Genomic DNA, 16,722 nt, shown 5'->3' on the forward strand with positions numbered 1-16,722 from the left:
AAAATAAATTTCAGAAAACATTGTTGTCTCATGTGCAAAAATCACTAAATAATTCCACAAATTGACATCAGCCTTCAACATGCTCCAAGTGATAAAGGGTTTAGGGTGTTTGCAGTTGTTTCCCATGAATTTTTTAAAAGTTTAAAGTTGTTGTTTAGACTGACAGCCATTTAGACTGCAGTTATGGGCATCTAGCGTAGGCTACAAAATTATGAGTCATATGCGCATAAAATGCTGTACTCACTCATGATACCCCCCCAAATGCTGGCTAGGTAGGTAGCTAACTAGGTTTTGAGACGCAGCCCAAGCTAACTGGTCCAGACAACCACCACTTTTGTTAATCATACTGCTGAAAATGTTTTTGTGTCAAAAAATAAAATTAGAATTAAACATCCAAGTATCCAAGGTTTCTACTTAATATAGGCCTGTTTTAATAAACAATATTAATAATACATTGTATATTAATAATAAGTTGATTTTAATTTATACACAAAAAATATTTTCATATTAACACATTTCAGTTTATAATTTTTTTTTATTCAACTTGAATTAATTGAAGTAATCTTTAATGAAAATCTATATTTTAAGTTTTATAAATGTAATTCAATTCGACTGAATTATGCCATGAAATTAAAAAGCGTAAATCTTAAAAATAGTCTGAAATGTTTTAAGTGATTTTAATGTAATAATTCTAAAGCTTGAAAATTCTTTAAAATATAGAAAGTTTATTAAATCTTTTGAATGTCTATCTATAGTGACATTCTGTGAAATTAAAATTAAGTGTCTGCATGTTTAATTTATTTAATATGCAGAAATCATATCAAAACATCAAAATAAGCAGTTCAATAAATAAGCTGATCGTGCTGCATGCAGGTCTGCATTAGAATTGTACATGATGAATTGCATACGGCATAATAACTTTTTATATGCAATGACAACTAAAATACACAAGATGGCATTCCGTGCTCACATGGAATTAGTCCCCAAAGTAAAGAACACGTTGTGGAACAGTGTTTGTGGAGTATTGTTAGAGTTCACTGTTGTTTTAGTTAATATGCTGTATTAAGTTCTCAAATAGCTTAACACAACAAACCTGATTGCTTTCAAATGAGTCTGAGAACATCCTTTTTCTTGAGAGCTTTACAAACTGCCTGACATGCCAGATTCTTACTTACTTTTTTTGCAGAACCATAAAAGGCAAACATCTGGCTCACAGCCAAGAGGCTGATACCAAACATAGACTGAATATGGGAAAGATTTGTTAGCAACTACATTCCACATCTGTGAAACTCAAACAATGAGATGGTTTTCTGAGTAAACAGCCACACTCAGGCATCAAAAGCAGAACTTTTTGTAGAGTTCTTGGCTGTTTTCTCTGATGGCACATGCATTGTAGAGGGGTGTTCCCCCACATTTGTCTGACTGACTCCATGGTTACCACTGATTTGTAATATACCTTATCTTTTGTTGATATGTTTTTGCATTGCATTAAACAGAGGAAAGATGGTACACTGAAAGAAAGCGCATCCTATGCATAATCTTACAGAAAGATCTGACTCCTCTCATTAACTGCAAGGTTCCTTGTCACTGATACAAACAACTCAACTCATTGCATTTAAATCAGAATAGACCAACTCTATAAACAAACAGACAATTTCTTTCTGTTTCATAACGTACTGAATGCTCAGATCAAAAATTCTGATAGTTGTAACTATTTTCTCTATTGTCCTGTGCAAATTCTAGTTGTTAAATAGAATTTCTGAATATAAGAACATCTAAAACCCCTTATTGTAATGGATTTAATAAACACAGAACTCTTTCACGTATAGCTAACTGGAACCATTACAGACAGTGGCAGAAGACATAAAGTGCATCAAAATGGCTTTGACACTTCATTGCAGAGCAATGAGATGCAGACCAAGCTTCTTTTTCTATCCAAAGCCCACTGCAATTAATGTGTCAATCAAGAGGTGTGTGATAAATAGGCTATTACTGGCTCGGCTGACCTTTTAGTGAATGGACAAGAGAAAATATTTGTTTAGCCTCTATAAAGGATGCTGATTGTTATTGTAGCAGTTCATGCTTTCGTTGTATGCGGAAAAGATGTAATGAAAGTGAATGGTGACTGAGACTAACAGGACTGCCTTACATCTTTTTTTTTCAGTGGTCAGGGACTATTTTGAAACTCTACATAATCATAGAATAATCAGAGAACATGTTTGGACCACCTCACACCCCAGAATCCTTTTTTTTTATTATTTATTTAACAAAGAATATATCTGAGCTGTCAGATTATGCTGATTGCCATTTTTATTTCCATGAGCTAAATCAACTTTAATGGTACCAAGGGATGTTAGTGTACATTAATGTTTAGAAGACATGGAATGCACCTTCTTATCTCCATGACAACCTAGCCTTGGCAAAACTAATTTAGCTGTTTCATATATTTTTTATCACAGTTCCGGTGAGTTTGTCAGTTTGAACTTTTTGTTTTGTTATTTCTTTATAGCCGGTGCTGGTTTCTTCACTCTTTGCCAGCCCAGTTGTATTTACATTAAATTAATCCTTTGAACTGTTCCTCTGCTCTTGTCTTGAAACTATGCTTCGCTCCGCCCTGGAGCTTTACTGCGACGTCACAGCTCGCTGTGCTCACCTCTGTTCTCTCCGGATGGGGAGCCCCCGGCATGACGTACACCCCCCCCCCCCCCTTTCCCTGGGGAGGGGCGTGCCTTCCGCCCCGTCTGCCGGCAGGTCATCCCCGTCTACCTGGATGAGGAAGGGGACAAGGGGAGGGAAACATAAATAATTAAAATGGGGGGCTTCCTGTAACAGTGTAGTACCCCCCAAAAAAACACTGTAAAATTTAAAAGAGATGAAAAAGGCCAACGCGGATCAGCAATGAGAGAGAGAGAGCGAGAGAGAGAGGAGAGAGAGATAAAAAACCCCTGACAGACAGAATGCCCCTCTGTGTTACCGGTGACTCGTGGGGACACTCCTCCACCCCTGGCAGCGGCCCTACAGCTCCAGGCAGTCGGGGAGTCGCTTCCCTCCTCCTCTCGTGGACGGCGGTCCTCTCGACCCCTCCGCATTTCTGGGGGATGGCAGGGCACTCCTCCGCCCTTGGCAGCGGCTCCATCGCTCCAGGCAGTCATGGAGTCCAGTCCCCACTCGCCTTGCGGACGGCGGCCATTCCCCGCGTCCAGGCGGTCGGGATACTCCGTCCCCCAGCGGACGGCAGCGGCGCTCCCCTAGTTGGACAGCAGCGTCGAGGACTCCGTGACGGGCATCCCTCCTCCTTCCCGGGTTTCGGCACCAGTGTAAAGGGATTTAGACAGGCAAGGAGGCGAGAACTGGCTTGACAATATAAATAATTGTTTAATGAGAAACCTAAAAAAAAGACACAAACACACACGACGGTCAGCTGACCGTAAACGATCTCTCTCTCGTCGCACCCCTTTCCGCAGTCGGCCTTCATCCCTCTCGGAGGCTTAATTAGCCTGATAAGGGACCAGGTGTGTATAACCGCTCTCCACCCTGTCACAGGTATCCTGGTAGGTGGAGGCTAAAGTCAGCGTTACAAAACACCACGTCCCCTGCGATCAGTTCGGGCGCACATCTTACAGTGGAGTCACTCTGCCGATGTCACTTGTCATCCAGGGGTGACTCGCACTCATTAGACAGCAATTCTGGTGGCCATCGCTAGTGCAGGACATACGCCATTTCAAAGCCGAATGCCCCGTTTGCATGACTAATGGGCAGGTGGAGCGGACGAATCTGGAACTTGAAAAGACCCTGCGCTGTGTGGCCGCCTGTAATCTGTCATCTTGGATCATTTAGTCTGGGTCGAGTATGCCCACAACTCCTTGTAGTTGTCGTCTTCGGGTTATCCCCTTTACAGTGTAGCCTTGGTTAACAGCCCCTTCTTTTCCCTGTCCAAGAGCCTGACGTTCAGGTCCCGTCTGGTCACGCTTTCATTCTGAGGTGCCGTCGCACCTGGAAAGCCGCCAGAGAAGACCTCATTTGGACTGGTGCTCGTGTTAAGAGGTCGGCGGACCGGCACCGGACTAAGCCCCCAGCTTATGTGTGCTGTCAGAAGGTTTGGTTGTCCTCTAAGGACATTCTGCTCTGACTCCCCTCACGTAAGCTGGGTCCCAAGTGTATCAGGCCATTTCCCATCTCCAAGGTCATTAGTCCGGTGGCGGTCCATCTTAAGTTACCTAAATCGCATTCACCCTGTTTTTCATGTCTCCAAAATTAGGTGGAGGGGTAGAGTGTTCCAGTGCCTGGTTGACTGGGAGGGTTATAGACCTGAGTAGAGAGGTTGGGTCCCAGCTCAGGACATCCTGGACCATGCCCTCATAGACCAGTTCCACCTCCAGCAAGGTAATTCTGCTGGGGATGCCAGGAGGAGTTTGTTGGTTTGTTCTAGTTTGTTTTGTTATTACTCTCAGATGTGGCATGCATCATTAGTGTTTCCATGGGATCACTGATTGTTCCCAGGGGAACGCTGATCATGGCACTAATTAGCGTGCTAGCAGCACCTGGTTCTCCGCTGATTCACTGCCCACTTAATCCCTTCGTTGTGTCAGTATCTTTGCTATATTGTTGTTTGGTGTGAAGTAAATTACCTCGCTCTATCTGCCTAGTTGGTCCTGTATTGTGTATCTGTTTGGTTGCCCGTCTTTACCCACGTGTCGGAAGTGTGGTTACCTTCCAGTCTGCTGTACACGTGTTCTCTGCACCCATAACTCTTCAATGGATGATTCCTCATTAATCTGTTCCTGACTACCACAACACATACACTCGCCTACGAACAGAATCTTCACAGAGGATTCCTCACAGATCTGCTCACTGCGCAGTGCCGGCTCTCCACTCTTCGCCAGCCTAGTTGAAGTTACAATTTATTGTTAAATAATTCTTTGAACTGTTCCTCTGCTCTTGGTTCTCTTTGTCTCACATTCTGACATCTATTTACAGTGTATTGTCAGTTAATTCAGGACTTGTATTCTAATGTAGGAAGGTAAAGGAAATAATTTTGTCCCATTTATTCAGTGAAATGAAATGGTGGATGATTTATGGAATAACCTTTAAAAACTACAAACGCAGAATGAAGAGTAACATTTGAAACAATAACAGCAATTATAAAAATAATAAAAAATAACTAGATAAGTTAAGTTTAAGACAACCTTTGATGTTAGCTTGACAAAGCCTTGTTTAAAAAATCTTTAGAAGTTTGAAGTGTAAATGTTACAGGCCTTGCAGACAGTATGTGTGGTTGCTAGGATATTCTGACTAGTTGCTACAGTATTTGTTGCTAGTCTTTTTTTGGTTGGTTGATATGCATTGCTATGGTGTAGCTCCATTCCATCAATGGAAGTCTATGGGAATTATGGGATTTTCAACATCCGCAATGGGAATACAATAAGCCAGATCAGAAAGAAAGACATAGCAACCCATGTCAGAACATTCTGAAAGTCTTTGCCAAATTTGGAGGATGTAGCTTGCCTTGAAAGCTTTAGGACAAGTTATATTCGACACTTTTCGCCCCAAATAAGGCGTAATTACATCATCAGTCTATGAAAAGGGTCCATAGGAAATTTTGGTCTTTGTTTGGAAATTTTCCAAAAACAGAATAACAAGTCAACATAACAAATGAAAAGGGAATTTTGGGAAATAAAAAAATTAAGCATTTAGAGAAAGAGCTTTGTGATGAGGAGGAGGGCACGGCCGGGGCGTGAGGATGTACACCCAGCTCTGAGTTGTCCAATCAGTGGGAGAGAGATAAAGGAGAACCCGGGGATGCGAGAGAGAGTGAGAGACAGACACGCACGTGTGTGTTTCAGTTTAGTCCTGAGTAAAGTCCTGTTGATTGTTAATCCGGTTCCTGCTTCCTTCTTTCCCTACCGAACAAGAGGCTTGTCTGCCTCATGCTTCAAATATTTTGTTGGTGTTTTGCTTTTTGGTTTATTTTAATGCAATGCTTCAACTGTGTATTATTTTTGTGGTTTTGCCCATTTCTTCTCATAATTATATTTTCCTTAATCAATAAATGTATTAATTAGAATGCAAATATTTTGATCGGTGTTCATATGTTTAAAACATCTTTCCAGGTTAAGTGTAATTTTTGACAGTTAAAAAAACATTTTATTGCATGTTTAATCAAGGAGGTGTTCTTCATCTGGTGTGACATCGCTCAAAGCTTCTCGCAAAGGGAGGTCAATGACATTGTCGACAGACATGACGAAAAGAAAAGTTAAAGGAAGAAACGGGATTTCCGGAGTCCGTTCAGCCAATGAGCCCATTCCACATGCGGACAGCTCGAGCAGTGCATGCGGATCAGCCGAGCGAAGACACGCGATTGGTGCTGATGGTGAACGAGTTTCGAACACCGGCAATGTGTTGCTGTTCACGGGAATGAAACGAGGATAGATCCGGCTCCATCGAACGATAGAGTATTCAGAGACATCGTTTGTGAATCTAGCATAACATAAGTACTCAAGGATTTCCACTTCCTAGCAGTGTACGAATAACAAGAACAACCAGCGAGTTTACGATGCTTTATTTTATCATCTTTGTTTAATTCGGCTGGGTTTGTAACTTTTTATGTTTTCATTGTATGGCGATTAAACGCCGGCATTTAAAAGTTACCCGCGGCGATCATCGGTTTGTATTGCATTCCTAATCACTTCGTTTTTTCGAGGGTCTGAAGGTTTTGGGACTCTGGACTAAAGGCTTGAAGAAGCCCTTTGGGGGTGGGGTTGAGAATCCGTTCATTATCAGGCTGTCAGTCCGTCCACGATGGAGAACGCACACACTAAGACCGTAGAGGAAGTTTACAGTAATTTCTCCGTCAATGAGAGCACGGGGCTCGACCTGGAGCAAGTCAAGCGGCAGCGCGAGAAATGGGGACCGAACGGTGAGTGAGCGAGCGAGTATGCCCCGGCTAATGATAACAGATGAATCTAGGATTGGCAGTACACATTACTAGAAAGCAAAGAGAATGGGGTGGTTTCGCAGTGTTGCTTGAGTGGAGAAGCACTTGTTAAGCCCGTAAAAAAGCAGGCGCACATGCGGCGTTATTCATTTCAACAGCCGGCATGTGTCTGAAATGAAGGCGCGTGACGTCACTGCTGCTCACCACCAGCATGATTTATTCAACACACTTGACCTGAAATAAGTGCTTTAAGTAGCTGTAAATAAAGAAAACTGGTTTCTTGTTACTTATGACGTTTTTATCATTATCAATTGTCTTCTGCCTCCAGGCTGTAAAGCCTTCAGGAAATGTTCCAGGTTCAATACAACTAAAGCTCGGTCGTCATTGCTATTTTGATGACCAAAATGGAATAATAAATGAATAATAATAATATTTATTTGACTCCACTCATTTATATAAAAAAAAAAGTTGCAAAAATCGCTGTTAAAGGAATAATGGAAGCGAATGGAGCCAGTCTGTAAACATTAAAATAGGCATTGTTTCAAACGTTTAGCCACAGGGCATAAACATTGTGTTTACATTATTTTAGTGTGCTAAAATCTCTTGCAAACCTTCTCTGTGTAAAGTTATATCAAATATTACAACTTTACACTGTAACACTGCTAAAACCTAGATTTTATCACATTATTTATCCATTGTGGTGCTTTTAGTGTAATTGCATTTTTTATTTTTTTTTAATAAACGAGGGATTTTTTTAAGTAATCAACATTATGCACTCATGCTGTTGATATATCTTAAATTGTATTTAACCTGGAACACTCCTTTAATGTATGTTGATGATTTACAGTACCGTAACTAAGGATCTAATGTCAGGAATTAATATTTATTATTTTCTCTCTCCTTGCTATGAACCTTCGGGTGTCCCACAGAATTGCCTGCAGAAGAGGGTAATCCTTTTGTCTTTTTAAAAAAATAAAATAATAATTGTTTTCCTAATTTTTATGGGTTTCGCACCTTTGTGTCTAGACTTATGCATTCTCTTGTCTTTGTCTTCAGGTAAATCACTGTGGGAGTTGGTGGTGGAGCAATTTGAGGACCTCTTAGTGAGGATTCTTCTACTGGCAGCTTGCATTTCTTTTGTAAGTACCTACAATGTGGTTGAAAGGTGTAACTGTTAAATTATATAATTGAAATAAAGTAGGCTGTCTTATTGCTGGGTGTAGCATTTAAAAGGCTGATTTTCCTCCTTTTTCTCTCAAAGCAGTATCAACAAAGCCTGTTTCGTAAACATAAATCTTTGTTCAGCAGAATTTGATAACGTAGTGATTATTGTCCATGTGATGTCACTATTGCAGTTTCAGTTTAATTCAATTTTAATAGTTGAGCCATACAATGTTAATCAAGTAGTTATATGGTCTATTTTGGCTTCATTGTATGGTAATGTTGGTTAGATTTTATGTTAATTGTGGTAAATATTGTTAATACTCTGTGGTATGTTAAAGGCTTAGAAAGCAGGGGTCAACTATCATTCCCTACACCATGCAAGACTTGCACCATGCCAAACGATATCGGAGAGGTTCATAAACACTCGGCATGCAATTTTAATCATGTAACAATATGCAGTCTTGTCATCAGGCTCCAAGGTGATGATGGACAGTAGTCCACTTAGTGGTTCATAAATGAGGTCTTTAACACATATCTTCTGGATTGTGTTTCGCTGCTGGCATGAGATGCCTCGTGCAAGTTCAAAATGGCTCAGAGAGCCCTCTGAGGACATGGTATGCCATACCATGGAGGTTGGATTACTTTATTGAACTGTCTTCTTAACCTACCCCAACAATCCATTTGGTAATTCATCAACCTGTTTGTCATTATCTTCCTATAATTGAACCAGAGGATTTGCTAAAGCATGCTTGTTTACATGAAAAATATATGAAAAACACTGCCTCTCGAATGGGGCTGCATTTTATAGTGAAGAGATTGCTTCTCTTATTGGCTGCTAATTTCCCATCTTTCAAGCTAGAGTTCATTGTTGTCACATTACACAAGTGGTACTGGCAACTGGGAAGGTTGTTCTCCTCCGACAGTCCTATGTATTGTTCAGGATTTCTGTTACCCATACAAAGACTTTGTCTTTTCTGTCTCTTGCTTGCCCTCACTATCTTCTCATAGAGATTCATGAATTAATTCTAATGCTCACCTTTGTTATTTCTTGTGGCGAGGGTGTTATTCAAGCAGCGTGCATCCCATCAGGACTAAGAACAGCGACTAGAATTTACAACCACAGCTTTCTGCACAAGGGCCTTTATAAATCAGTTTAAATGAGTGGCATATCTCTTAATGCATTGAATTTCTGACAAGATGAGGCCATTGTGCTTTGAACACTTTGGCATTCTATCAGTCTTCAGCCTTTTCAGAGAAAGTAGCATTTTTGCTATGATAGGTGTGGGTGAGAAACAGATCAATATTTAAATCCTTTTTGACCCTAACTCACCACTTTCACTTTCTTTTGTTTTTGTGGTGATTCATACTCTTCATGCATATCACCACCTACTGGTCAGGACTGGGCAAAGGAAAAAAGGATTTAAATATTGATTTTTTTTTTCTCAGCCACACCTATCATATTGCTTCTGAAGACAAGGATTTAACATCTGAAGTTGTATGCAGGATTACGTTTATGCTGCCTTTTTATGTGCTTTTGGGAGCTTCAAAGTTATAGCCACCATTCACATGCATTGTATGGACCAGAAGAGCTGAGGTATTATCCTAAAATCGTCTTGTGTGTTCTGTTGAAGAAAAAGCCATAAACATCTGAAATGGTATGATGGGAGAATTATCATTTTTGGGTGAACTATCCCTTTAAAAGTAGGTTATAATAATCCTAATAAACACATTAGTTTGATCTAAATTCAGTTTATAAAGACAAAGATTTATCTTTGGAAAGGTTATGAAGAATGTTTTCTTTTTGCAATAAATATTTTTATTGTTCTTCAAGAAATGAGCCTATGTATTTGCATATCTAACAATCAGGCAGTGTGATTGCATGCGCGCTTGAATCCAGTTTATGTGTAGTCTGACTAACAGACCTAGAAAATGTGATTGTAGCTTGGCTTCGTTCAGCATGTATACATGTTAATCAGACCACAATCGGCCTTGCCATTGTACACATGCATGCTCTGAAAACCAGGTGATGCATGGCGTAACTTGATTTTTAACTGGGCGTATTTGTCGTCCGTCCTTCAAATATTTTATTTTGCATTGTCATATATACATGGAAAGATAGATGAAAACTCAAGTTTGACTACGCAATAACCCGCTGTAGCTCTTATAACTGCACATGTAACTGTACTTAGTAATATAAGGTATTCATTTCACACAAGCTTTTGTGTAACCCTTGACGAAACTTTTATAGTGCTAATTTAGGCAGATGACATTATCAGTCATTGTTTAGGACACATATCTGATGACAACGAGCTGCAAAGGAAAGGTCTCGCACAAGGGCAGGGTTTTAACAAGTGAGCAGAATGCATGCTTGTCCTAGAGTACCCTCAGAAACTAAACTTATTTCATAGCTCTGCATATAATATTAATCTTTTTTCCCTGCTCTGGAATATGTGGGTAGGTGTTCAAGTACTCAAACTCGCATTATTGTTTTTATGCACCGTGCGTATGTGGTCCTATTAGATTGATGCAACCCTGCATGTGAATCCTTCTTGCATTCACAAATGAAGTCTATTGTGTGGTCCAGGTACACTAAAGCCTATAGAGTCTGATTGATGAAAGCCCAGCTGTTTTAATTGGAGGACACAATAGACTTTGCGCTGTAGTGTTTACTGGGCCCTTCCTGGACCGTGTCAGCATGCCTGTAAATTCACATGGCTGGCTCATTAAATGCTTTGTCTTAATGTAGTGCTCCTCCGAGAAGCGGCATGCATTAAATGTAGTCACACTTGTGCAGTTGCTGACGACAAACCTTCTGTTTTGACACACCGCACGCATACAGCCACAATTTCTGCCAAGCCTCACAATATAGAAGGATGTTCTGGGGAACAAAAACTGAGCTAAAGCATTCAATTGGTGTCCTCCCTGTTAGACTCGTTGGTGTCATTTAGTCTTTGATAATGTCTCCTTATATGACCAACTTCAAACCTAACGCAATTTAAAAAAAAAAACATTTATAGAATTCCTAACACATTAGGCAATAGCCATAGAAGCTGGCATGGCGTTAAAAACAAACATGCATACAAACAAACATATGGCCAACTTCCTGAAAGTCACAAATGAAGTGTGTGGGTGGGATTGGATCTTGTATTTTATTTATTATCTTTTTTAAATTTTTTATAGGTATTGGCCTGGTTTGAGGAGGGAGAGGAGACCATAACTGCATTTGTGGAGCCTTTTGTAATATTGCTTATTCTTATAGCCAACGCCATTGTAGGAGTCTGGCAGGTAAGTTTGGACCCCTTTATCTTCAGCTTTGCCTTTTTGTACTTTTATGTCTGATCAACATGCATTCCAAATGCAAATACAACCGCTTCTCTAAGGTTACCAGCGTGCACAGGCCAAAGTAACACTTTGATGCTGACACATTCAAATTTGTTTAGATAGTCTCAATGACCGCAATTACTTTTTGTTCTATCACTTGCCACAGTATGTTCAATAAACTTGAACAAATGGGTATAAAACAAGTAACGGGCAAGATAAGGCAGTGTCACTGGTTTTAGTTCCCTTTGAAACTTCTAACTACTATGAGCTAGAGATCTGTGTGGGACTGTTCACTCCCACAAATCAAAGCTTCTGCTAAATTTCTCCATATTCAGACTGTCTCTGCCCGCAGTGATTTACTTCCCGACCGCTCCCGTTCTTGCAACCCTGCATTAGTTTTCCACTTAAAAGTAGGCAATAAGTGTACACAAATGTTTTATTTTTCTGTCTTTACTATTATTATGAAATGAAGTGATGTCCATCTGACTTGCCTGAGGTTGGTTTCTTAACTCTAAATTGACAATTTTCTAGTCACAGTTTCACATAATTTGACACTGTGTGCCCACGCTTTGCTCTGCGTTTCTTCTAAAGCATAGCTTTATAGCTTCATAGCCTGCTCCAAATATTTTATAATTTGATGGACGTGCTGTGTGCACATATTTGTTGCATTTTATGTTTATTGTTATCAAACACAAATTAGTTGTTTATTTTTTTGCATTGAATAATAAAATAAGATATCCCCATCTGATTTTTCAGGCTATTCTGACCACCTATATACCGTCCGCTCCCACCTTCAACTCGGAAATGTAATCCTGCGCTGCAAGAAATCTAATTGGGTTATTAACCCAAAATAAATATAAAAACATTCATATTTTAATAAATGATCTTCTCTTAAACACAAACAAATGTACAAGAAACAAAGTGTGCACTGCAGGGCATTATTCTGCAACAAAAATAGCCCTGTTTTAACTGTTAATCTCCATTTTACAGTCCAACATTAATTTTATTTTAGAGAGATTTTATGTTGGACTGATAAACTCGAGGTTGCACAATGTTTTGATATTTCTCCTGAAAGTGACTTGAATTTTACCTTTGTTTCATTTATTTTGTTGTTGGATTGCTAAATTTAGATTACTTTTATTTTGGAGTGATTTTAAGTGAGAACTTGTTCAATTCGAGTAAAAGGAAAGTGCAATGTTATAACACTGTGTGAATAAACCCACAATGACCATGGATATTTGACATTACATGGCCGTAAATTGAAACTGGAGCACTTTGCGTTCACAAAACGAATCCGTTTATACCTTGTTTATATTATCACGGGAGTTTTGCGCACGGCTCTGTAGATGGCGTGCTCATCAGAGCGCTTGAGAAGTTGTTCATCTTCACCCACTCTCAAGAGAGCTGCTGTTTTGACGTCCGTGATGCGGTTCCCTAAGATCTTTGGAGTTCAAGTGAATGAGACACAAGTGCTTTTTCCTCCTCGCTCACTGGCGAGTGAAATGTTAAAATTTACTTGCCAGTAGCTAATAACAGACGTTTTTGTCGCATAGTGCGAAACTTACTCGCATATGCAAGTGATTTACTCGCAATGTAGAGGGCTGCATGGCCGTTAAAGTAAACAAAATATAAAACGGCCAAATAAAAAAATTAGATGACGCATGGTGTAAAGTTACGTTAGCAGCGGTGCAGATATTACTTTTAACATGGGGGTGATGAGGAAACATTTAGAAAATATATTTTAAGTGACTATTACTAACAGAAACAGGTGTTGTAATACTATATCATGTTTGGGTGGGGACATACAGCTGATGGCTTTAGGCACTGCGTGAAAACTTGCATCAGCGCGATACATCGCAGGTAAAATGCTGGAGCTCTCCGTGATGCTAAAGCAGCTATACAGCGGCGGGATCTAGTGATGCGCATGCATCCTTGGTGCCAAGCACGTCGTGGCACACGGCGCTTCAGCCAGCACTGAAGACGTCTCATGTGTAAGAGACCTAATGGAATGACTGCAGATGCTGCTGCCACAAATCCCAATGCTTTCTTAAACAAGTTTCACTGGAAATGTTCTCCCCAGTTTGAACTGAGATGGACACTGTAGAATGGCTGAAGCAGTACTCCAAGTCTGTGCTAGCATAACAAAGCCTCTGATTGCGGCAGTAACAGCCAATTGGCGAGGTAGTTCAAGATACATACGCTGCTTGGTCTCAGAGGGGCTAGAACCCCACCGATGTGCTTTGTGAATGTGCAAGGAGCAAAAGACAGTCCGAAGGGCAGGATTTTGAATGGATACTCTGTTCTCTCGAACACAAATCTCAAAAAACATCCTGTGATGTCGTACAATTTGGATATGAAAGTACGCATCCTTCAGATCTATCAACACAAACCAATCATGTTGGCGTACATGTGATAAGATCCTTTTCTGAGTTAGCATTTTGAATAGGCACTTTTAAGTGCGTGATTTAAATGTCTCGGTTCCAGGAGTGGCCGAAGCCCGCAGTCTTTCTTTGGAACAAGAAAATAAAAAATTTGGCACAATTTCGATCACAAATTTAATGATGAGAATGTGTATTCCGGTTCGTAACACTTGCGCGTCTTTGGACGAAACCTTGGAAGGCAGAACACCGTTGAAACGGGGTGGCCGATGTGTAAAATTGGATCATATAACCATGTTCGATCGTTTTTGCACAATTCTGAAATACTCGTTAGGGCTTGCCACGCATCCGCATAATGGGACACAGGGCAATTTGGTTTGCTTACCGTATGATATGATGCGACCCTCACTGTAGGGAAGTGGTTGCGCATAATGTTTGTGCTTTGAAGAGGAAAAAGGGGATCTTTATTGAGAATGTGTGAGCATCTCGTGCATTTGCAATGAATGCTGTATTCGTTTTTGCACTTATTGCATTTATTTGAGTGCAAGACACAGAAACAACATTTTGAACAATATTGTGAACTATATTCCTTTCCCGACAAACAATAGTGGGTAGATGGGGAACAGTGTTTTGTGTCTCCAATCGAGCCTTTTTTGTAGCAAACCTGGCGGGAATCGCAGGCTCTGCTTTCCGCTTCAAAGGGTTGTGCCCCTCAGGACGCTTTTGCTGCCCGTGCTGATATGCAGGTGCCTGTTAGGCAGGAGGTATGAGGCTTTTAGTTGGGTGCTGGCTCGAAACGGAGCGAGGGCTTAACCGGCTGTGATATACTCTGTTTGGGCGTAAAGTGTCTCATAGCCTGTGACTGCTGCTGAATCGCGACGTAACGCTCCGCAAACGTATTCACAGAGCCGCCAAAAAGGCCGGCTGGAGACACTGGAGCCTTCAAAAGAGCTTTTTCCTTATTACTCATTTCTGCCCTGGAGCACCACCATTGTGTGGAGGTCTGTTCCAACTTGTTCTGCTGCTGAGTAAGCTTTTCCCGCCAGTGCGGATGTTTGTAGACACGGTTTGGAAGTATGTACATGTTAAGCGCTGGGCAGAGGTGTGCCGCTACCGCCTCCTCCACAGGGGGTAATTGGGCATAACCATTTTCTTTCCCTTGATCCACATTAAAGAGGATGGCGTCACTGCGCGAGCACGCTGTATAAGGTCGCGCGCCAGGACTTTGATAATGAACTTCGGGGAAGAATTGTGCGGGATGCTGCCATTTGACGGCGTCCGGACTGCTGGAACCATTCATTGAGGTGAGACGGTTCAGGTTCCTCTGGGGGAAACCAGTCAGGGTGAAGCTCTTCGACCGCCCTTGTAAGGACATGGAGCGTCTCCCTGTCAATGGCGTGTGCACATTCCTTGCCCTCGCTGGTGGGAGGGGTGGCAGCATCACCCACTGACCACTCGCCTGATGCAGCAAGAGACATAATGACATCGTTATTATCATTATTATCCCCAGCGTCAGATCCGCCAAATGAGATGAGGCAACACGCTCCTTCAGAGGGCCAGAGCTCGTCTCGCACATTGTGTACTGGGAAACATGTGCTTCGTGGAGTTTGAGGGGCTAGTGGGGCGTGTGCCGGGACTCAAATTCATACTGCTCAAAATTATTGTTTTACAAAAATTTTTTTTTTTGTGCCAAAAACTTTACAAAAATAAGTGAGCCTCAAGGAACATATTCCAATAATAAAGACATGTCATGACCCCTTTAAGGCTTACTTGGACTATCCTCCTCAACCAGCTATATTTCTCACAAGGTTTTGTCTACTGATGGTACATAACAGGCCCAGGTTTCCTCAAGATGCCCTTATATTGTAAATATTATAGTATATTTCAGTGTAGTTAGCCTTGTTATAAAAATGTGGCGTTTTCTAAAAATAGTCCTGCTGTCCCAGCGGAACCCAGCGTAGATCCAAGACCCTATTTTCTCCAGCACCTCTCAGTGGCCTTGAAACCCATGTCCCAGATTTCTATCTATCATTTTATTTTTGTCACCATTTATTACCCAGACTGAATCCTCTGCCAAGTTTTCTGGTTGGATGCCTTGGGCTACAGTTTTGCGCATGATGTTAGGATATAAATGGACAGATTTCTTTAAGAACTCAGTCCAAGTCCTGTTAACTTTTGAGTGTACAACTGAAAGATGACAATTTAAATTTGAGCAGATATACACACAATATTATTGTATATCTGCCGGGAAAATAGACCAAAGACATTGACACATCTTGCTCTTAACAGGATACACATTTTTTTTTTTTTTATCTGATAAAATGCTTTCTAGAATTAGAATGTCTCCACCCCCATATTAGAAATACCTTATGCCTCTGAACAACTAAATCAAGTGCCAAAGCACCATGGCTCATGGCTGTGATGTAAATTAAAGGGTATTCGACATGCCGCGCCGCAATTTCCTGTTACAAAAGGAAATATTTCAACAGGAACTAAAACTACCCTCACCAAGCCATTTCTTGGGGTCTTTAAGGCTTCCTTATACAGTTTATAGGTTACAAGTATTTTCCATACTATTCTGCCAGCTCTTACCCAGTTTTGGTGGATTCCTTCCTTAGTGGCTGGTGTGATGTGTGAGGCACAAGAGCTAATAATGGTCTGGTCTACACAACCTAATTTTCAATCAGAGAGGAGTACAGCAGTGGCTGGCCCAGGGCAACCCTCATTTCAAAAAGTGCTGCTCTGTGCACCTGCTATGGCGTTGGGTTTCAAGATTTACAGGCCCATTACATGTCCGCAGCAAGGAACTGAGTTTCATTCTTGGCAACCAAGGTATAAGCTGTAGAAAGATGTTATTGCTTGGTGCCTATATACTGTGATTAATGTATTGTTTCATCCATTCTTCATTCGTTTTTTCCTTGTTCT

At 40.9% G+C, this 16,722-nt stretch overlaps 1 protein-coding gene across 1 annotated transcript in view; it reads left to right on the forward strand.

Moving 5' to 3' along the window:
- Positions 1 to 6,323: 6,323 nt before the first annotated feature.
- LOC127625144 (sarcoplasmic/endoplasmic reticulum calcium ATPase 2) overlaps positions 6,324 to 16,722 on the forward strand; it is a 37,536-nt gene continuing 27,137 nt past the window's right edge. The window contains exons 1-4 of the mRNA XM_052100234.1: positions 6,324 to 6,916; positions 7,864 to 7,881; positions 7,991 to 8,073; positions 11,279 to 11,383. Of these exons, the coding sequence (XP_051956194.1) occupies positions 6,799 to 6,916; positions 7,864 to 7,881; positions 7,991 to 8,073; positions 11,279 to 11,383 (324 nt within the window). The 5' untranslated portion in view covers positions 6,324 to 6,798. The remainder of the gene's footprint in view (positions 6,917 to 7,863; positions 7,882 to 7,990; positions 8,074 to 11,278; positions 11,384 to 16,722) is intronic.

This window comes from Xyrauchen texanus, chromosome 31 (assembly GCF_025860055.1).
Source record: "Xyrauchen texanus isolate HMW12.3.18 chromosome 31, RBS_HiC_50CHRs, whole genome shotgun sequence".
NCBI lineage: Eukaryota > Metazoa > Chordata > Actinopteri > Cypriniformes > Catostomidae > Xyrauchen > Xyrauchen texanus.